The sequence below is a fragment of the Chaetomium strumarium genome, assembly GCF_033439665.1.
Source record: "Chaetomium strumarium strain CBS 333.67 chromosome Unknown B0T15scaffold_5, whole genome shotgun sequence".
NCBI lineage: Eukaryota > Fungi > Ascomycota > Sordariomycetes > Sordariales > Chaetomiaceae > Chaetomium > Chaetomium strumarium.
This window is the reverse complement of record NW_026944433.1, coordinates 2,384,338-2,404,683: the sequence shown is the minus strand read 5'-3', so window position 1 is coordinate 2,404,683 and position 20,346 is coordinate 2,384,338. Positions and strand designations below refer to the sequence as shown.

General features: G+C 56.4%; 8 protein-coding genes across 8 annotated transcripts; 3 read left to right on the top strand and 5 right to left on the bottom strand.

Annotated features, from left to right (window-relative positions):
- Nucleotides 1-113: 113 nt before the first annotated feature.
- On the bottom strand, nucleotides 114-2,355 carry B0T15DRAFT_537095 (CENP-Q, a CENPA-CAD centromere complex subunit-domain-containing protein). The gene is made up of 3 exons (XM_062869597.1): nucleotides 2,261-2,355; nucleotides 555-2,213; nucleotides 114-477 (listed from the first exon to the last, which is right to left on the bottom strand). The coding sequence occupies exons 1-3, from the start codon at nucleotides 2,261-2,263 to the stop codon at nucleotides 292-294; spliced, it is 1,848 nt and encodes a 615-aa protein (XP_062720405.1). The 5' UTR covers nucleotides 2,264-2,355; the 3' UTR covers nucleotides 114-291.
- A 13-nt stretch (nucleotides 2,356-2,368) lies between these two features.
- Nucleotides 2,369-4,123, top strand: B0T15DRAFT_537093 (uncharacterized protein). Its single transcript, XM_062869596.1, has 3 exons — nucleotides 2,369-3,198; nucleotides 3,276-3,714; nucleotides 3,786-4,123. The coding sequence occupies exons 1-3, from the start codon at nucleotides 2,868-2,870 to the stop codon at nucleotides 3,871-3,873; spliced, it is 858 nt and encodes a 285-aa protein (XP_062720404.1). The 5' UTR covers nucleotides 2,369-2,867; the 3' UTR covers nucleotides 3,874-4,123.
- On the bottom strand, nucleotides 3,921-4,988 carry B0T15DRAFT_248907 (Cnl2/NKP2 family protein-domain-containing protein). Its single transcript, XM_062863144.1, has 2 exons — nucleotides 4,461-4,988; nucleotides 3,921-4,380 (listed from the first exon to the last, which is right to left on the bottom strand). Exons 1-2 carry the CDS (start codon nucleotides 4,761-4,763, stop codon nucleotides 4,123-4,125), a joined length of 561 nt encoding a protein of 186 aa, XP_062720403.1. The 5' UTR covers nucleotides 4,764-4,988; the 3' UTR covers nucleotides 3,921-4,122.
- A 44-nt stretch (nucleotides 4,989-5,032) lies between these two features.
- Nucleotides 5,033-9,096, top strand: B0T15DRAFT_248815 (MRG-domain-containing protein). Its single transcript, XM_062863143.1, has 6 exons — nucleotides 5,033-5,356; nucleotides 5,437-5,889; nucleotides 6,898-6,900; nucleotides 8,075-8,343; nucleotides 8,400-8,509; nucleotides 8,573-9,096. The coding sequence occupies exons 2-6, from the start codon at nucleotides 5,485-5,487 to the stop codon at nucleotides 8,743-8,745; spliced, it is 960 nt and encodes a 319-aa protein (XP_062720402.1). The 5' UTR covers nucleotides 5,033-5,356; nucleotides 5,437-5,484; the 3' UTR covers nucleotides 8,746-9,096.
- Nucleotides 9,097-9,447: 351 nt separating this feature from the next.
- Nucleotides 9,448-9,807, bottom strand: B0T15DRAFT_400692 (uncharacterized protein; the record flags this gene model as incomplete). Its single annotated transcript, XM_062865077.1, has 1 exon — nucleotides 9,448-9,807. One exon carries the CDS (start codon nucleotides 9,805-9,807, stop codon nucleotides 9,448-9,450), a length of 360 nt encoding a protein of 119 aa, XP_062720401.1.
- A 1,115-nt stretch (nucleotides 9,808-10,922) lies between these two features.
- Nucleotides 10,923-13,243, bottom strand: B0T15DRAFT_248641 (citrate synthase-like protein). Its single transcript, XM_062863142.1, has 2 exons — nucleotides 12,640-13,243; nucleotides 10,923-12,575 (listed from the first exon to the last, which is right to left on the bottom strand). Exons 1-2 carry the CDS (start codon nucleotides 13,078-13,080, stop codon nucleotides 11,043-11,045), a joined length of 1,974 nt encoding a protein of 657 aa, XP_062720400.1. The 5' UTR covers nucleotides 13,081-13,243; the 3' UTR covers nucleotides 10,923-11,042.
- A 1,544-nt stretch (nucleotides 13,244-14,787) lies between these two features.
- Nucleotides 14,788-16,737, top strand: B0T15DRAFT_399451 (uncharacterized protein; the record flags this gene model as incomplete). The annotated part of the gene is made up of 4 exons (XM_062865010.1): nucleotides 14,788-15,210; nucleotides 15,269-15,286; nucleotides 15,656-15,830; nucleotides 15,887-16,737. The coding sequence occupies 4 exons, from the start codon at nucleotides 14,788-14,790 to the stop codon at nucleotides 16,735-16,737; spliced, it is 1,467 nt and encodes a 488-aa protein (XP_062720399.1).
- Nucleotides 16,738-17,266: 529 nt separating this feature from the next.
- B0T15DRAFT_248635 (Glucanosyltransferase-domain-containing protein) lies at nucleotides 17,267-19,486 on the bottom strand. Its single transcript, XM_062863141.1, has 3 exons — nucleotides 19,205-19,486; nucleotides 17,817-19,092; nucleotides 17,267-17,742 (listed from the first exon to the last, which is right to left on the bottom strand). The coding sequence occupies exons 1-3, from the start codon at nucleotides 19,208-19,210 to the stop codon at nucleotides 17,549-17,551; spliced, it is 1,476 nt and encodes a 491-aa protein (XP_062720398.1). The 5' UTR covers nucleotides 19,211-19,486; the 3' UTR covers nucleotides 17,267-17,548.
- Between the last annotated feature and the right edge of the window lie 860 nt (nucleotides 19,487-20,346).

Here is a 20,346-nt window from a genome sequence, read left to right as displayed (position 1 = left end):
GTCCTCAATGAACTGTCAGATCAGCTGTTGTTTCCTGACCGGCGATGAACAACTACTAGTACTGCCCTAGTTAAACAATGCCTAGTGCTGCTGTTGCGGTCGTGGCACGGCGGGTTGGCGCTACTTGGTATGTTGAAAGTGAGATGTAATGTCCATTCACGCACGGTACCTATCCATCCTGAACCTTGACTCCTTGATGAGGGTATCAATACTACTAGTACCAGTCATCCTACAAACCAGCCAACACCCAATGCCCATATGCAAATTTCACATTTCTTGTTGTCTACTCGCTTAGCCAAGCAGCACCTGCTCGTACTGCTCAGGATCCAGGTGCTCACACAACGTGCCTTGCAGCGCGGCCCTGCTCTTCGCAATTGCAGGCAGCACGCTCTCGATCTGGCCAAGATTACTCCTCATGCTCTCCATGTGGTTGCCAATCTGCCGTGACAGCGCCAGCAGTTCTTCCTCCTCAAGATCCTGAAACGGCAACACCTCGGTTAGTACCGCCACCCTACAGCCAGCAAGAGCACTCGCAGCGGGACGGGAAGGCTCACCTTAAAAACCCCGCTTCTTCCCCCGGACACGCCCTTGACAATCTCCAACCCCCTCCACTCCGCCTCCCCTTCTTCATGCCCTCGAACCCCCGCAACAAGAACGTGCTCCCTGCCACGGCCTTCCTTCCAACCCCTCACCTGCGCCCGCGCGTTCGCCTCCAGCCGCCGCAGCAGCTTGTACTCCCTCTCGAGCGCCCTCTCTTCCCGCTCCTTCTCTCCACGCAACAGCACGACGCTATGTAGCAGCGGGTCCAGCGCCTTCTCCAACCGCCCGATGCCATCGACTGTACGCTCAAAATCTAGCTCGGCCGCGTGGCCGCCCTCTCCGCCCTTCTTGCCCTTGGAAGAGGTGGTGGAGGCGGGAGGAGGGAAGGGCATGCCCTTGACCAGCTTGGAGCGGAGGCGCGAGGTGAACATGCGGAGGATGGTCTGGGCTTGGGCGTGGCGCTGATCACGGTCGCGGAGGCGGTGCAGGACGGGCCGCGTCGCGTCTGTGAGGATGGATTCGATGGCCGTTATGGCGGGGGTATCGAGAGGAGCCCATTTGGACGAGATGGTGGAATGCGGGACCTGGCGGGTGCGGGCTGCGAGGTGGCGATACTTTGTTGGTGGACCCGCGGGTTGTTCGGCGTGGGGGGATGGAGGCTCGTTGGCGGAGCGGCGACGGCCTCTTCTGCTTGCCGGCTCTGTTTCTTGGGAAGGGGAAGAAGCCTGCTTCTTTGACTGCTTGGCGGGTTTGGCTGATGGTGCTCGGGTATTTTGCGAAGTTGCATCGCCTTCGTCGGAGGCAACCCGAGGGCGTCCTCGTTCCCTTTTCTGTCCTTGTGTTTCAGGTTGAGACGGTCCGGAATTGTTCTGTGCTTCTCTGGCAGATAACTCCGCTAGAGACGGGCGGCCGCGCTTACGTCCCTGAAGAACTGGCACTTCTCTTCCGCCATTGGCAGCATTGAGAGATGCCTGGTTGGCAGCAGGTCGTGCGTCGTCATCTGCTGATCGACGACCCCTCCTGCTTTGGCGCACTGACCGATCTTCCGCGGCTTGTTCTTCCTCCTCTCCTTGCCCGGTACTAACTGCAGGCTTGCGTCCTAGTTTACCTTTCGATCCATCGTCGCGTCCCTTGTTTGTTTTGAGGTCTTTCCCGAGAGGCTCCGCAGGGCTGGTGTCCAACTGACGGCCCCGCCTTCCTCGGCGTTTCGACGCCTCTGCTACGCTTGGTCCCCCGGATTCTGTAACCTGCTGAGCTGCATTGCCTGACGTCTTGTTCGACTTAGCGCTCTTACTCATTTCGCCTTCGTCCCGCCCATTGTTTGCTTCTGGCGTTTCACCAGCCCTCCTCCGCTTCCTTGGCGGTGGTTGGACTGTATCCGCTTCTTGTGCTTCAGTCTCGCGGGCCACTGGAGGCCGTCCCCTTTTCTTGGGCGCTGTGACCGTGGCCGAGCTGGCTTGGTCGGCCTCCACCTGTGCTGGTTGCGGTTCGTTTTGTGATTCTGTATCAATGCTTTTGTGTGGTCTCCCTCGCCTTTTTGGAGCGGCGGTGTCCTTCGCTGATTGCTCGATCCCCGGCTGTTCCTGGACCGGCTCCGTCGCATTCGGAGTACTAGTTTTAGACGCGGCCGGAGGGCGACCGCGTTTCCGCTTCTGATTCGGTTCACCAGGCGCCTGATTGAGTATTAGTCCGGTTCTATATCAATCATTGGATCTCGTACCATAACATGAAAATATATGCATAGGCGCACAAGAAGTGGCTTTTACGTGGTGTTTACAATCGCCCTGACGCTCTCGATACCAGTAGACTGTAGAGGCAACTAGGTAACCCCCACCCAACACGTCGCGCACGGTCGCGCAGCATTGAGCGTTGCCCGGACACGGAACGCCCCACTTAAATTCGAGATGCGAACGGTCGCCGGCTTCCTCGCTGCTCGGGCCCACAATTTGTCCAGAAAGGGGTTACAGTCCGGACAGCTTGCCGGCACCCTGGTCGACGCGCTCCATGCAAGCACGCTAGCTGTTAAGGAAACAGATAATCTCGATAGTAGAATCTTCGTCGCGACCCTTCCATTTCTCGAACTTATCCGCCGATCGTGCGACAACAGACTCTGTTGGTGTCAACCCGGTGAAGCCACTCCTTCCCAGCTCTAGCAGTCCTCTGGCTCCGTCACCGACCCCTCATTTCTCCAATACAACTACATCATTACCAGGCCCGCGCTCCAAACCGGACACAGATCTATACAAACTCGTGTTCCCCCTTTCCCATCTCTTTGTCCAACGCACCCGAAGACAAGTCAACCAGTCGTAGATTTATATTCCGTGACAATGCGCTTCTCTACAACCGCAGTACTGGCGCTGCCGCTGCTCGCGTCGGCTGCCGAGAGCCCGTTCGAGCAGTACAAGGCCAAATTCCAAAATTTCCTCAGCAGCTTCGGCGCGTCAGTCCCTAACGCAGAGAAAGCGGCGGACGCAGTATCTTCTGCGGCCAGTGCCGCCACGGACAAGGCAAAGTCCAAGCTGGTGGCGGAGCCCATGAAGATCGAGACTCTCACGCTCGAGAACTGGAAGGACACGTTGTATGCGCCCGTCAAGGCCGAGGCAACGCAGCCCGAGGAGTGGTTGGTGCTGGTAACGGGCCGGAATAAGACCTGCTTTGGTGCGCTTTCCCCGCGTTGACAGCCCGCTATTCAGCGGTACCTGGGTAACTAACCATACATGTGATACGCCGAACAGGCCACTGCAACAAGGTTGAAGCGGCCTTCAACGAGTCGGCGAAGTCTTTCGCCAACCTCCCGGCGTCTCAATCCCCACAGCACCTAGGTTACGTCAATTGCGACGACCAGCCCGTGCTCTGCAACGCCTGGTCGGCCAACACGGGCGCGCTCTGGCTCTTCGAGATGCTGCCCGCCCCGGCGAATGTCGACATTTACGCCAAGCGGCTGAACCTGACTACCACCACGACTCAGGACATCGTGGACGCGTACAAGGCGGACAAGGCCGACGCGGAGACGGGCTGGCGCAGGATCGATCCGGAAGGTTACTTCCACCCTTTCCACGGCAAGTTTGCGAAGTGGGGGCTTGCGGTGCCGCTGGCCTACTTCTTCTGGGCGCTGAGCGCCATCCCCTCGTGGGGCATGATGTTGATTGTATCATTCCTCAGTAGGACGATGATGTGAGTTCACAGGACTCCTTGGTGAAGGGGCATTCTTTTTGGGGGGGCATGTGCTAATGATTGTTTGACAGGAACCGCCGCATGGATCCCAGGGCCCGGCAGGGCGGCGCCCCGGGTGCGGCACCGCGTGCTGCTCCTCCGGGAGATGCCCGCTCTTAAAAGGCATGAGGGGATGGGGCTGCCCTGTTATCTCTAGCTGTGTATTTCCTGTGAGAATGACGGTGGTGTAATTACTGGGTCGGATGCCTTGTGTTTCTATTGTTGCTTGGGGTCTGGCGGCCAGATAAGGCAGGTTGGAAGGCACACCACACCGTGTATGGATTCGAATATGTATGGACATCGCTTCTGTCTCGAGCACTAGGGATATTGCACGGTCATGGGACAAAGGGAGTTGCGTTCAAATCCAGATCAGCTTTTTCCTCTGCAGATCTCTTGAAGGTTGACTAAGCCGTCGAGGACTTGCTCCGGCAATCGGCTGTTAGCCAAACGGCCGTAACGCAGGTCGCTCATGCCGCCCACAGTGCCCCGGACAGAGGCCAGGAGAGCGGCTTCCTCCTCCTCGAGGAGCTGCAGCTCGGCTTCCAGCGCACCGATGGCTCCTTCCATATCTGGCAGGATAGACGCCAGGCTGTGCCGTGGATTTTGAGGCGCTGACCAGTTTCCCAGCTGCGGGGTTGTCAGTCAGCCGGATTCCATGTTCTAGTTCTGCAATAATTGTGCTGTGAACAGCTACGAATAAGACTGACCATTCTCTCGATCTCGACCTCGTCATCCTGTTCCTGTGCCTCTGCCTCTGCCTCGCGTTTTGACCTGATCACCGCGCGGCGCATTGCCTTGCCCTGCTTCACCTCCTGTTCGATTTCCTCTGCAACAGCGTCGACAACTACATTTCGCTGGCTCTGCAAATCACGATAGAGGCTGCGAATTCGCGGGGAAGACTGCAACTGCCGCGGAAATAAGGCAATGAACTCCTGCAGTGAGATAATTGCTGGCAGCTGGGCAGGAACAAGCAGGTAGTTGCTCAGAATAGTTTGCTCTGTTGGCGCCATGGTGTGTTTTTATGGATTGTCAAGAACTGTCTGAGACAAACCAGATGGCCAGGGCAGTCGTGGTAGATATAAGTAGCACCGGTAGCAGTAGGTGGTATTATCTTTAGTCCCATCCAGACGCTTGAAAATGCTCTGAAGGGGAAACAGCAGACTAGTTGAAGTGGGTAATGATGGATGGGTAATAACTGCCAAGCAGTGTGAAGGGTGCACGGCCGCGGAATGAGGGAAGCGGCACTGCGGCAGGGGTTGACAAGGCAAGCGCTACGGAGTAGTAGTTATCGCGTGTTCCCGTGATCCTCTCTGACCCCTGGTTAGGAAAGAGAGAACATGTCCCCTTTGGCAACCGTGACGCTCACATTCTCAACGTCCGATCACCGATAGGCTTCTGTTTTCAGAAGCTACTCAAATTCCTGCCCTGAAGGTTCCGCTGTAATCTATATAATTTCGTTCTGCAAGAGTCCAAACGCTCAACAAGGCGCGTACCATCCTCTCCATCGTCACTTCGTCACACCGTGCCGGGGAACATTTGGTCACGCGAACCTTTCGGAGCCCTCGTGCTGCTAGAACGCGCAGGAACATCGCGCATCGGGAAAGTATGTATGCAGGCTTTGTAAAATGGACTTCCCTTTCGATCGATCCGTCGAAGTGGGATTCGTCACTAAGAACATCATAGCGAGTCTTACTATCATAATCCGCCTTCACCTTCACCTTCACCCTCACCATGGCCCCGTCGAAACAGCCGCAGCCGCCGTTCCAAAAGGACGAGCGTGTGCTCTGTTTCCACATGGAGATGCTCTACGAGGCCAAAATCCTTGACATTATGTCGGCCGAGAGTGGCGACGGTTGGCTGTACAAGATCCACTACAAGGGCTGGAAGAACACCTGGGACGACTGGGTGCCTCAGGACCGCATCCGCAAGTTCACCGACGAGAACAAGGAATTAGCCGCGCAGCTCTTGGCCCAGTCCAAGTCGTTGCAGTCCAGCAAGACGGCCAAGCAATCGGCCAAGAAGGGTGGTCGAGCCTCGGACATGAGTTCTGCCCGCGGGAGTGAGGAGCGCACTGCGGGCACCACGACTGCCACCGGGCGCGGTCCTCGTCGGGCGAGGGACTATGACCTCGAGCAGGTAGGTTGATATGTTTTGATGACGTTGCCTCTGTCTCCCTTTCGTGAGCTTTGTCCCAGTCTGTGCGTCTGCAGCATCGCAGCGCTATTTGTGGGAGTCTCTGGATGCAAGTGCATCCAGACCTCGCCCCCCGCTTACACACTAGGTTCGCAACAGACAGTCCGTTTTGGGGCGGCGTTGCCGCAGCTCGCTTCCCGGCAGTCATGTGGTCACATATCTTGTCGAACAGCGCGCTACTTCGCACTCTTCCGGCTCAGCGATGACGAACCCTTTCCGAAAAGGGGAAGCAGATGCGCCGCAGCTCCGTTTACACTGCACCGGACAGTGTTAAGCACTCTTGCGAATCACCACCGAGCGAGTGCATTGACCTTGGGCCACTGTGGTGAACAATGGTCCGCTTGCCAGTCAACAGCAATACCCCTTAAGGACGTCTTGACCTCTCCCCACGTTTTTCCGACTCCTGCTTTCACTTCGACCTTCCACCTCTGCATTGATTTGCCTGATCAGAACAACCAACCCGACCCTCCGGAGGATTTCTGGTCAAAACTCTCGTCATTACGACAATCGTCGTCGTTTTGTAGCCCCTTAATTCTGCCCATGCTTTGCTCAATTTTGAGTATTTCGTTGGATATCCATCACAATCCTTGTTTTCGCCCCCCCGAAATGGAGTCTCACGGAACTGGCAACCCGACTCCAACCTCCCGAGCCCCGCCGAACCATCAACTGCAGGACGGCAACGATTCCTTGTCGCCCCCCCGGAGACTGGCGATACTGTTGGGGCAGATAATACCTGCCCACGACATGGCGCCAGTCCCTCCCGTCCCTTGGGCCAGCGGCGCGCCTCCCGTCCTTGCGCCGGAGCCATCCGATGACAGAGCCGGAGAGTTGGGGAAAGAAAACATCTCTCCCGAGCGAGATCAATCGGCCGATCAGGGAGCTAAGCGGCCTCGCCCCGAGTCGGACCCCTCTATGGAGCGACCGGCAAAGCGCATAAGGAAGCCGAGTCAGAAGGTCACAGAGACCCTGGAGCAGGAGCAGAGGCTCATGAACCTCGATCACGCCGCCAAGAAGGGAACTAAACGTTCACGCCCGGAGTCGTGCGAGGCAGTCGACAAGCCAGCCAAGCGGAAGAGGACGGCAATCCCCAAGGCCGAAACGACGCTGCCCCGGCAGCAGGCTTCCTGCCAGCCGGAGCAGGATGTCGGGACCCCCGTCGAGCGTGCCCAGACTCCTCAGGCCGCGGCACTGCCGGCTCAACAACAGACGCTCCCAGAGCCCGAGCAGGCCGCCAAGCAGCCGACGAAGAGGAGGATAATCCTCAAGGTCAAAACAACGTTGCCCCGGCAGCAGACTTCCCGCCAGGCGGAGCAGGATGTCGAGACGCCCGTCGAGCGTGCCCAGACTCCCAAGGTCGCGGCACTGCCGGCTCAACAACAGGCGCTCCGAGGGTCCAAGAAAGCCGCGAAACAGCCGGCCGAAATCACAGCGAAAGGGAAGAAGGCCGCCAGACTGCCGGCCGGAAGCACAACGAAAGGAAATAACGCCGCAAACCAGCCGGCCAAGCGTACGAAGGCCGCAAACGCTGCCCCGACGTCAGGACAGGAAGCACCATCGGAATGGCACCGAAAGGAGGCGAGGTGTTTTGCCCGCGCGGCAAAGAACGACAGGTTGATTCGGCCGCCAACCAAGTCCACATCGCAATACATGGACAGTCACGGCCGAACGGCGTTTGACAACGCCTATGACCAAAAGCCTCCAAAGGCTCCGATTGGTGCTAACCACCCTAAGATAAGGGAGGCTAAAAAGAACGGCACCTTGACGCAAGAGCTGGTCAGGTACTACGAGCACATGGATCCCAAGATCAATGTGCCCGTTGCAGGGGTCCCCATGGATGAATCGGATCGACTCATCTTCCCGCTGGCGGCGCCTCGGTCGCTTTGGCCGGTGCTGCGGGCAACAGCGGCCGCTTGGCCGACGAGCGAACAGAGCCCAAGCGGGCAAGCGGACGGACCGCACCACCCCCCTCAAGACTCTTCCGAGGGTTAATCATCTTCTTATTCTCTGTTGTCTTCCTTCGACTAGAAATAAATAGATTTCTACCTTTAATAACCACAGATTTTATTAGAATATTTTTGATCAATTCACTGATCTCAGGAATGATGGCTGACAAGGGGGAATCCAGGAGGAGAACTTCTATAATCGGCCATCCGTCAAGATTCCGGTGCCCGATCACATCAAGTCCCTGCTCGTCGACGACTGGGAGAATATCACCAAAAATCATCAGCTCGTACCGCTTCCCCATGTCCATCCCGTCACCGAGATCTTAGAGGACTACCTAGCACATGAGCGCCCGAACCGCCAACCGGGCAGTGCATCCATGGACGTGCTGGAGGAGACAATTGTCGGTCTCCGAGATTATTTCGATCAGGCTCTCGGCCGCCTCTTGTTGTATCGGTAAGCTCTTAGGGCCGCCTTGCGTTGTATTCGCCCTATCTAACAGTCTTCCACAGCTTTGAGCGCCTTCAATATCATGAGATGCACCAGCTGTGGCACTCAGCGGACAGCAACCACAAAAGCGCCAAGGACACGTACGGTGCAGAGCACATGGCCCGTCTGCTGGGTATGTGCTCCCCTTACATCCCATGACACACGATGAACAAACAATTGCTGACAAGAAGAACAGTCACGCTCCCTGAACTCATTGCACAGACCAACATGGACCAGCAGTCGGTCAACCGTCTTCGGGAGGAACTTATCAAATTCACCAACTGGTTCTCCCGCCATGTGACAAAATACTTCGTACCCGAGTACGAGAATCCCGACCAGGACTACCTCGAGAAAGTCAAGAGCGTCTAGGGAACACTTGATGTCGCAGAAAACGTCAAGGGGACGAAAGAAGCGGTTGAGGGACAGAAAACACCTGAGGCCGGAAAAGCTGACAAGGGCAAGGGGGTGAAGAAAGAGACGGACGAGGAACAACTTGAAGAGGGCCCGTTTTACGGGCTGTGGCCAGGAAGATCTATCAGGGGCTATCCTCCGCGTTTCCGGCAAGGACAGTTTGAGGAAAAACAGGAGAGGTCACCGTCTCCCCCCATTAGTCGTCGTCTTCATTCCCGGCAGTAGCCTTTCCGTTCCTCCTCGGCGGCGGTGCGAGCGGATTTGCTTTTGCGTCCTGTTTGCTTCGGAGGCTTCTTTTTTCGGTTCGTTTGTTTCGGGCACATCGGGTTATCAGGCTAGGTAACGTAGGGCATAACTAGGTAGAAATGGTCCCCTGATCACACAGTATCGTCTGGTCAGCGGTCACAAGATTATCAGGCTAGGGAACGTGGGCAGAAATAGAAATGGTTCCCTGTATCACAGTATATCGTCTGGCCAGCTATCAAAAGATGCAAAATGCTTTGCGCTACCTTATTGTCGGCTTTGCATGTTGAGATGGGCGTTCCTTCACAGCTATCATCATGGCAGCTGGCGGAATGGGCACCACACTCTGGACAAGCCCATGCAACCAAGCTAATTGTACAACCATGTATCGTACACTACAGCAGTTCTTCCTGTCCCTCATAACCTAACCTCCTCCGCTTGAGTCTGGCTCTGCTGCTGCGGCTGCTGCGCCTCCAAGGCCGCCTTCAACAAAGGCGACGACGACGGACCCGTCCTGATCCTGTCCACCGCCCGCTCCACGTAGAAGCCCGCGGGCGGCTTCCGCGAGTCCTGCAGCTCGCGCTTCGACAAGGCCCGGTCCACCTCCTCGACTTTCACCAGCTCCTTCACCTTCATGATCATCCCCGCAAACTGTGCCTCGACCGGGTGGAAGACCACCTGCGAGCGGCGGTGCAGGCCGAGGGCGGCCAGCACGCCGCGGGTGCGCTTGGGGAGGCCGATGGCGGAGCGGTGGAGGGTGATGCGGAAGTAGGACATTGTGTTTTGGTGGTGTGGTGTGTTGTGGCTTCTCGGGTTGATTGTCTCTCCCTCTCTCTCTCTCTCTGTCGAAGGTACACGGACTCGTCTTGGCGTCGTGAAAGCCGGCCTCGATGGATGGTTGCCAGGGCGTATGGACGGGACAACAGCAAACTTGGATGATATGCGACGCAAAACAAATGGGATGTTACGCCTTGCTTCTATTGTAGCTTTCGCGCCGTCGTCAAGGCGGGCAGCGAGCAAGGCGATTCTTCGTGCCTTCAAAGCAACCGCAATCAGCACCTGGACCAAAGCTTAGGACCGCTCTATAGCCTACGCAGGAATAGACGTAAAAGAACTCACCCCAAGCCAGGCCCCAAGGCCAATTCAATCTTATGTTACTGGGAGTTGGTCGTAAAACAAGACCCGTGTACCAGCCAAATGCCCTCGATGTCGTCTAGCTCCCGTCGGCAAATTCCGTGAAAGCACAAGAAAATACGGCCCGGTAGTACAGTAGTCCGGCAGGCAAGCTTGCCGAGACGTGAGCATTCTGCCTTCCCCGACCGCCTACTAGTTATCTGCCCGAGGGTGGAACACCGCCGCCCCGCAACCCCTCCTCCCTCCCCCCACTTTTCAGTACCTAGCACGTGCCTAGTAAGCGACACCTGTGGACGTGCTGTGTCAGTGATGGTCAGCAGTACCTGACCGTGCTGACCTGAGTTTGTTCACATTACTAGAAAACCTTCGGATTTCAATAATTCGGGAGGAATACTGGACAGCAGCTTGAACACATCGAAGTCCGCCGGAGTTCAACACCCCAGATGCCCAAGTTGACCACAGCCGCCCGTTGTCCTCGGGGGCAAACCAAAAAGAAAGTCGGCGATGGGAACCGCCCTCGGGACATTTCTCACCTTCATCGGCGTTCTACGGATATTGCTGACACACATTACCACCTTCATCGGCATTCCGATGCTGACACTGCAGCTGTCCGACGACATGTCACTGTACATGTGCATTGACAAGACACCGCATCGGAGAACACTGCGTACCTAATCTTGGCGACTCATTAAAGTTTCTAAAACCGTGTAAGCTAACTCGGGCCTAGTTTATGCCCTCCTCCGGGCCATTGACTACCTCGCCGCGTTGAGGCACATCATTTCATCATGACAGAAAACCATGTTTGCTGGCCCGTTCCAAGTAAATTGGAAACCACGCCTAAGATCATCGACCATCTAAGAATAAACCCGTAGCCCCTTTTACATCTGCACCTCCACACGGCCCTCAGTGCCCGGTGGGCCGTTTTGCTGCAGGCTCGGCAGGATGTACGTGATATCATCCCACGGGTGACGGTACAGGCCGGTGCGGAGACGCTTCTGGTCAAGGTAGTGGGCAATCAGGCCGATGCTGCGGCCGAGGACGAACAGGCCGTTGAGCACGCCCATGCTGAGGTAGTCCTCCGCCTCCTCCGTGCTGAAGGCGCCGCAATTCCGGAGGAGATCAACGAAGCAGACAGCAATGCAGCCGTCCACGTTCAGGATGAGGTTGTCCTTCTTGGAGGTCGTGACTGTCTCAACCGCCAGCGCGTAATCGAGCATCTTGTGGCTGGGGAACTTGGCCTTCACATACTCCTTGACCAGCTCCACACGCAGATCCGGGTTGTTCCGCGACTTGACACGGTGGCCGATACCCGGAATCAGCTTGTTTTGCTTGCGCATGCTGTCGACGAACTCACGGGGGCTGAGGCCCTTGTCGAACGCCTTGGTGAACTCCTCAGCAGCACCATCCAGGGCACCACCGAACCGAGAGCCGATCGTGAGCAGACCGCTGACCAGCGCAGAGATGAGGTCCTTGCCGGCACGAGTGGTGATAATGGTGTTCATGGCACCAGACACGGCCGGACCATGGTCGGCCGTAAGCATGAGCACCATCTCAAGGAACTTGGATGCGTAGTCAGGCAGGCGGCGGCGGAACCACAGCAGGGACATGACGCCACCGATGCCAATGTCCTCCTTGAAAACGTCCGAGATGGGCATGCCAGCATAGAGAAGTTCTTGGCCACGGTCATCGGAGATAGTGGAGATGAAGGCAGCGGGCTTGCGGATAAGGCCGAGCTCCTGGGCCCACGAGTAATCGATGGGGATCTTGGGAACGACGGGCTCTGGCTTGGGCGTGATGGTGCCCTCTTTGACGAGCTTGTCGTATACGGACTTGAGAAGGGCCGGCAGATCCTCGAATGTGTCGGGAACGTAGAAGCCCGCTTCCCGCATGCTCTTGTTCTTCATCGCAGCCGTCTCGAGCTGCGAGTTGGCGAAAGCACCAGCGTGGCCGAACTGAACCTCAGTCTTGAACATGCTGGCGCAAGTGCCGATGGCCCACGCAACAATTGGCTTGGTGATTACGCCATTCTTGACCGCGTCGATGACCTTGTACTCCTCAACACCACCGACCTCGCCAAGAAGCAAGAGGATCTTGCATTCGGGATCCGCCTGGTACCGCAGAAGATGGTCGATGAAGGTAGTACCCGGATACCGGTCACCACCGATCGCCACCCCCTCGTAAACGCCATCTGTGTTCTGCGAGATGATGTTGTTCAGCTCGTTGGACATGCCGCCGGACTTGGAGACGTAGCCGACCGAGCCCTTGCGGTAGAGCTTGGAGGCAACAATGTTGTCCATCATGCCACCGGTGTTGCCAATCTTGAAGCAGCCGGGCTTGATACCACCAACTGTGGCGGGACCAATGATTGTGACGCCCTTCTTCTGCGCTACATGTGCGATCTCACGAGCCCGCTGTGATTTCATCCGTTAGTAACCCAAATGCCCGCTAACGCTGTCAGGAGATCGCAGAACCTACGCGCTCCGGAACACCCTCGGCGATGATCGCAATCGTCTTGATTTGCGGGTACTCCATCAGCTCCATCGTCGAGCTGTAGACGCTACGAGATGACGCGAAGTTGACCACCACATCAACATCAGGGTGCTTGGCCATCGCCTTCGACACCTGCTGGTACACAGGAAGCAGCGTCTCACTGGTTCCCCAGTACATCTTGCTGACGAACTGACCACCGAATGTGTAGATGATGCCGGCCACAGACGGGGTCGACCGCTTGCAAATGAAGTCGAAGTCGAGCATGCCTTGTACGGCACGCGGCTGCAGACCGTAAACAAAGCATCTTGTCTTGTCGTTGAAGAGAGCATGGGCGGGGAGTGGGCTGAGGGGCCGGCTAGGGGCAGCAAAACGGCGAATGTTATCATTCGCGGACAGCCCGCCGGTCTTAACGCCGTCGCTGGCCATTGTGAAGTCTGTGTGCTTTCTCAACTCGAAACTCGCCGGGAATTGTCTGGATCAGAAAGAAGGACAAAGAGGCGACGCTGCTTGTGGGCGCGGGAATCGGAGCGAGGGAGAATGATGGGTTGGCAGGAATGGGAGGACAGGCGGGCAGCAATTTTGGGGGAGAGGTTTTTGTCGGTCGCTGCTGTTTCGTCGGGAAGCACCACACTCGGGGTAGGCGCAAGAGCTCCGCAGCTGTAGAATTTAGTGAAGTTGCCCCGGCAAGGTTCCGGAACTCGAGCCCTCGTTTGCTGGAATCGTCGCAAGCCCTTCAATTGGATGGAGGCCGGGTCAACGGTCCAACAAATGGTGGCAGTTCCCCAACTCTTTTGGACCCTTGTCCGATCGTCTGACGGACCTGCACCAATTTGGGTCAAGCCTGAGCTTTTCTGCCACGAAGCTGACGCGAAGTGGGGTGCCGAATGCGCGCCAAGCATGAAGTACCGCTACCTCAGCCACCACACCATCCGATCCCCCTCCGAAAGTCCAAAAATTTGAGAAAGCGCTGGAATGCCGTTCCCCGGCCAGCAGTTTCCCACGCAACAATGCACCAGAGGGTGAAGGCACTCTTTGAATAGAACTGCCCGAAACGTAATAAACACACAGGCACTTGCCTTGTGTGTATTGACCTGACGACCAGGAAGGAACGAGACGGCTGGGCTGTCGAGGGGAGCTGCCGGCTGCTGCGGGGCACCGTATCGCACTCCGGAGTTTGAGATCGGGGACCCATCCCACATCTCGGGCATCGGGCGCCGCGGGCCCAGAACTCAGCATGTCCGAACTGAGCACACGAAAGCTCAAACCACCTTGGGGCGCTCGGCAATCGTCGACGGGTGCAATCCCGTCCGAATTCTTTTCTGACAGACTGCACCGGCCCAAGTGGTGTTCCCGGCCGGAAGATCCCCAACTCCTTCCGCCTTTTTGACCCCAGCACTAGCAGGAAGGAAAGAGACACCCGTTTGCGAAGATAATAGCAATAGAAAGACGGGAAGTAAACCACTCGGGCATCGCCAACGAGAAAGAACAACCCCAGGTCGGGTATCTTTGCGGCCACAATGCAGGAGCGGGGCGAGACGGAGAGGTGAGGAAGAGAGCCAGGTGTTCGGCCGACGGCTCCACTGGGGTCGGGACAGGTACCGGTACCTCTGGTTCCTGACCGCCCCGAGGGCACTGCCCCGCTTGAATCAACCCCAATGGTTTTGGCGGGGAACGGTACCTGGAACGTTTTTCTGGCGCCTCCCCCAACCCAAAGGGACACTGCGGTCCCCTGTGCTGCTGTTGCCCCGAGTGTTTTGCCAAAGCCCAGGTTCGGAAATCGTCCTCGAGGTTTTTCCAAGGGAGCTGCATCTTAAGAGAATTCCTCGCTTTGTCCACCACCTTCTCTCCCTCACTTCACTTTGCTGTGGCATTCCTTCGCGTACAAGCGTCCATTTTTCTGCGGTCCAGTTTCTTGAGACTTCTCATCTGGTAAATTGCCCCTCGCTTGAGGTTGGAATAGCACTGCCACCTCAGCTTTGATTCCTTCATATCCGTGCTCGGCCACACGCGACTTCGCGAGCGCCAGTACAGAGCTATTTTGGGACCGTTCTGACATTTTGCAAAGGGTAGAAAGGAGCAGAATTCGGAAAGGATCAAGGAGAGAAAAGGAGTTGTCGACTCACCACCACAAAGATGTCTGCGAAAAGCATCCTCGAGGCCGATGGCAAGGCCATCCTCAACTATCACCTTACTCGGGCCCCGGTGATCAAGCCCAGCCCGCTGCCAGCCCCGACCACGCACAACCCTCCTCCCAGGCTCGCGTCGCTGTACTTCCCTGAGAACGCCGACGTCAATGCCGTGCTTGACCAGGCCGAGATCACATACCCGTGGCTCCTGCACTCGGACGCCAGGTTCGTGGCTAAGCCAGATCAGCTCATCAAGCGCCGCGGCAAGAGCGGTCTGCTGGCCCTCAACAAGACCTGGGCCGAGGCGAGGGCGTGGGTTGCTGAGCGCGCCGGCAAGGTGCAGAAGGTCGAACACACTGAGGGCGTTCTCCGGTCGTTCCTCGTCGAGCCTTTTGTGCCGCACCCGCCTGAGACTGAGTACTATATCAACGTGAGTCGCATCATAGCCAACTGCATCGTTGAGAGCACGTCTCGCTAACTCCTCATAGATCAATTCGGTTCGCGATGTAAGTGACGATTCTCAATTTGGCACCACTCTGTATTCGATTCGCAGGACCAACCCCACTTGCAAGTGCAAGCGAAAGGCAATATTGTCCAAGAGCCGAAACCATGAGAGTCGGGAAAGGTGGCGATGTGAGAGAAGGGCACAACATCTGCATCAACCGGCGGATGTTCCTGAGTCTTTATACTCAGAAAACTCTGTGGGCAAAGAGCATTTCATTCCCGGTCAAACGTGTCCCGCTTGGAAATGGCTGCCGAGCGGTCACGGACGAACGGAGGCTAAACCCCATGCATTGTGTGGGTCGGCTGGCCCACAAATCCGGAATCAGGCAACGCACTCCGAAGGTATGCACGAGGCTGACAATATTATCAAGGGCGACTGGATCTTGTTCACCCACGAGGGTGGTGTTGATGTCGGCGATGTCGATTCGAAGGCAGAGAAGCTCCTCATCCCTGTCGACCTTACACAATATCCCTCAAACGAGGAGATCGCTGCCACGCTCTTGAAGAAGGTCCCCAAGGGCGTGCACAATGTCCTGGTCGACTTCAGTAAGCCTCCATTCCACGCGGAAGTTGGTATCATCAAGCAACTAACACTCTTGAAGTCACGCGGCTGTACGCCGTCTATGTTGATTGCCAGTTCACATACCTTGAGATCAACCCCTTGGTCGTCATTCCCAACGAGGATAACACCTCTGCTTCGGTGCACTTCCTCGACCTTGCTGCCAAGCTGGATCAAACAGCAGACTTTGAGTGTGGTGTAAAGTGGGCAATTGCGCGGTCACCGGCTGCTCTGGGCATCGTTGCTCCCACAACCAACCAAGGCACGGTCAACATCGATGCCGGCCCGCCGATTGAGTTCCCTGCGCCCTTCGGCCGTGAGCTTTCCAAAGAGGAAGCTTACATCGCCGAGCTCGATGCCAAGACCGGCGCCTCGCTCAAGCTGACGGTTCTGAACCCTAACGGCAGAATCTGGACCCTCGTGGCCGGTGGTGGTGCCTCGGTCGTCTATGCCGATGCCATCGCCTCAGCCGGCTTCGCCGACGAGCTGGCTAACTACGGCGAGTACTCCGGTGCGCCCACCGAGTCTCAGACATACCACTATGCCCGGACCGTGCTCGATCTGATGCTCCGAGCGCCGATGAACCCCAAGGGCAAGGTTCTCTTCATCGGTGGTGGTATCGCGAACTTTACCAACGTCGCCAGCACTTTCAAGGGGGTCATCAAGGCGCTCAGGGAGTACGCCAACGTTCTTAATGAGCATAATGTGCAGATCTGGGTCCGCCGTGCCGGCCCCAACTATCAAGAGGGTCTTAAGAACATGAAGGCGGCGACGCAGGAGCTTGGTCTGAACGCCAAGATTTTTGGCCCCGAGATGCATGTCTCGGGCATTGTGCCCCTGGCCCTCATCCCGGGCAAGTGGGAGGAAAGCAAGGCTCAGGAGTTCCAGGGTTAAAAGGGTGGTCACCAAGAGGGTAGAAATGATGCTTATTCGCCTTGCCGTCTGACGATTCTTTTTAATACGGCACATTTTATGTCATGGGAAGAATAGGGTCCCCGATAGAAAGTATAATAAACCAGATGAGTGACGTACTTCTGGAAGCGTTACGAGAGATGGCCTTGTCCCGAAGGACTATGTCATATGAGCCGACCCAATTATCATTCCAACCCTGGTACTCTAATAGATGAGCTCTCTTGGTCCTTTCTCTCCTATCTTATCTTCATTCTTTTCTCCGTGCGTTCTTTTTCTTTATTTTGTTGCTCCCTCTCTCCTCCTCTTCCCTCTCTTCATCTTGGTATTCCTTCTTCTTTCTATCTTTATGCTTTTATTTGGTTCACCACATACGCTTTGACGTAAGAGCCGAAGTTTGATCTACAGCCTTAAGGAGGGCTACTGTTACCTAGAGATAGATAATTCTGGGGTTGAAGTTACCTTATATATGTGCCATAGTCCCGTGGGACCGGGTATTATAATCTCAAAACGACCATCTCCAGAGCAAAAATAAAGCAGAAGAACATGGTATCACATTATACACGGTCATGAGAGAGCCGCATGCAAGCTGAAGAAGCGATAATCCGAGGACTGAAAGAAACCAGTTCTCCCCCTTCCCTCCCTACTATGCTTTGACTCAAGCTACCTATCTACAAGAAACACACACCCCGTACATTATAGCAAAGTCTCAAGATCTGACCGCCACAACCCCCCGTTATGACCGACGCAATTCACGGCATGTTCTCCCAACAACCAGTCCTCGATGCCGGGGGCTTTAAAGGGCAAAACCAGCCACGGCGGCCAGAGCGCCCATTGCCACGGCAGGGAGGACAACGGCGCCAGCGCGAGGCGCGGCGTCCCGGCTGGGGGTGGACGAAGCAGCTGAGGATGAGGTGCCGGTGCCAGTGCCGGTACCGCTGCCGGTGGTGGAGGCTTCCGCGGTGGTGGCGTCGGTGTTGGAGCCGGGGTCTAAGTAGCCAAGTTGGTTAGTACCTTACGTAGTGCTTGGTCGGAGTTTTAGAGGGTGAAGGGCGGAGACTTACGGTTGATGGTATCGTCCTTGAGCGGGACGACGTGCAGGTTGGAGATGACGCTGCCGTCGGGGTTCTTGACGGTGAACTTGACGTTCCAGTCCTTGATCTCGACCAGCTTGCCGCTCGGGGTCGGCTTGACGCCCTTGTCGATGATCTCCTGGGCTCCTGGGGGCAGCTTGGGCAGGGTGAAGTTGGAGTTGAAGCCCTTGGTGGTGATGAGCTTGGCGTCGCACACGGGCGGCTTGGGCGTCGAGGTGGAGGCGGGCTTCTGGGCCTGGATCTCGGTGAAGTTGAGCTTGGCGTACTGGCTCTGCAGCGACAGGAAGTCTCCCATGAGGGTGGCGGAGCCGTCCTCTGTCATGTTCACCAAGCCGTAGTTGTTGGGCTCCTGGGTGTACTCGTAGACGACGCCGCCGGAGAAGACGCCCGTCATGTCGGGGCCATAGATGGTGCCGACCTCGGTGAAGACGCGAGGGTAGGGCGTGTTGCAGCCGAACTCGGAGAAGAAGATGGGCACAGAGTTGCCCTTGAAACCTTCGACCAGCTGGTCGTACTTGGCCTTCTTGAAGGAGCTGTCGCCGCACCAGCTGTAGCTGTTGAGGGCAAAGATGTCGCCCATGCTCATGTCGCCATCGTCACCCTCGAGAGAGCACTGGAAGTAGTTGTACGTGTCGAACAGAATATCACGAACGTCGGCGGCTGAGTAGCCGACCGGGATGGGCCGCGAGGAATGCTTCTTGACATAGTTCTTGATGTCGCGAGTGACGGCGCGCATGTAAGGCGGCACATCAGCACCCGTCTCCTCGTTGTTGAGCACCTCGTTTCCGGAGAAGAAGGCCAGGGTGTTGGGGTAGTTCTTGAAAGCCTCGACAACAGCGAAGGTGCGGTTCAGGTAGGCGGCATAGTACGATTCCCACGGGTGATAGCTCGTCAGGGATTCGCCGACCAGTGGCGAGTTGACATCGAGAATCATGTACATGCCGGCGGCATTGAAGATGCTGGCACACTCATCGTGATTCACGTTAGGGTTAACGTTGTAGACCCGGATCGTGTTCACGCCGAGAATCTGGAGCAGAGCAGCATCGCGCATGCAAATATCGGCATTGCTCAGCGGATCACGGCCCGACTCCTCATTGTAGCCCGCAGCGCCGCCCGGCTGATACGCGACACCGACAATCTGAAAACGGTTGCCGGTCTTGGGGTTGATGAAGTACTCGCCCTGCACCTCCAGAGGCTGGAGAGCTACAGCAAAAGTGGCACCGAGCGCCAGGAGCGCCGAGTGAATCTACATAGCGGGCACATCAGCACCTGCGCCCCCATTGCTCGCTTGAAGCCTGCGGGACGGCAGCATGTGTCACGACAGCTGCCCCCGGACATCGACAACCAAAAGGACGTACAAGCATGATTGACGGGGAGCGGACGAGAGATAGCCGTTTCAATAAAGTCGGTTTCTGGAATGTGAGCTGTGTTTTTCGGCTGGAATGTGAGACAAGAATCGGTAGCTGAAGTCAGATCTCCTCAAATGAGAAATTAAATAGTTGTCAAAGGAGCGACGAGAACGATGAGATGATGCACAGAGCGACCTGGGCTCCCACCTCGGATGCCAACGAGCGACTGTCGAGCAGGACAGAATCGACGAGAGCCCAGAGACGTAAACACGAAAGAAGAAGAGAGAGAGCTCAGTAAGAACACGAAGGGGGCAGCCTCATGTGGTCGTGGGGGCTTTCTAAGAAGGTTAGCGGCATGTTACCCCAGGAATGGAGGCCGAGATGGGGTACCCACAACGTTTAAAGTCCCTGGCTTCCTGTTAGACGATTGGCTAAGACGCTCAGGGGAGATTGGGCGATCAAAATACGCTATTCCCGCTCGAGTAATAGCAGACAATTTCACCGAGCGAACTTGACGAACAGAGGAGGTGCTTGGACGACGGCATGATACGAGATGGAGGAGGGCACTAGTTAAAAACTTCCATGAGCAGCCAACGCAGCAATACGACGTGTGAGCGGTATAAGCTGATGATGTAACTGTGTGTGACGGATACAGCGGCACAATCTTGCTTTGTGTCTCATTTCATTGCAGAGATGTTGGAAACCCGGTGCAGCACATGCATCGAGCCGCCCCGCCATTGATCTTCAGGGTTCGGCCCCTGATGCAATCAGTTAAGATGGTCAGCGCGGTGAAGAAAACCAGGAATTGTTTCGGAAGCCATCTCGGTTGATCCAACCGACTGGACCCACACTCCTCGGACACAATGTGTGGACCAATTCTTCGTTTCATCTGTTGAAGCTCGTCTCAGGTAGAAGTCAGTGGTCTTGCGGCGTCGAAGACCAACAACGTTATATAATTCTGCTTGTGCCGCTCCGATTCACTGGTATCGACCAACCTGTGGTTGAACCGGTTTTGGAGGATGCTGCGCTGTCTGGCTGTTCATGTTAACCTGGCCAGGAGACATGTAATTACAGTCAGTGAGACATGTAACTGCATCAGACACAGACAGCCAGACCCGTCATTACACCAAAACCTGTGTAACGATTCCGGT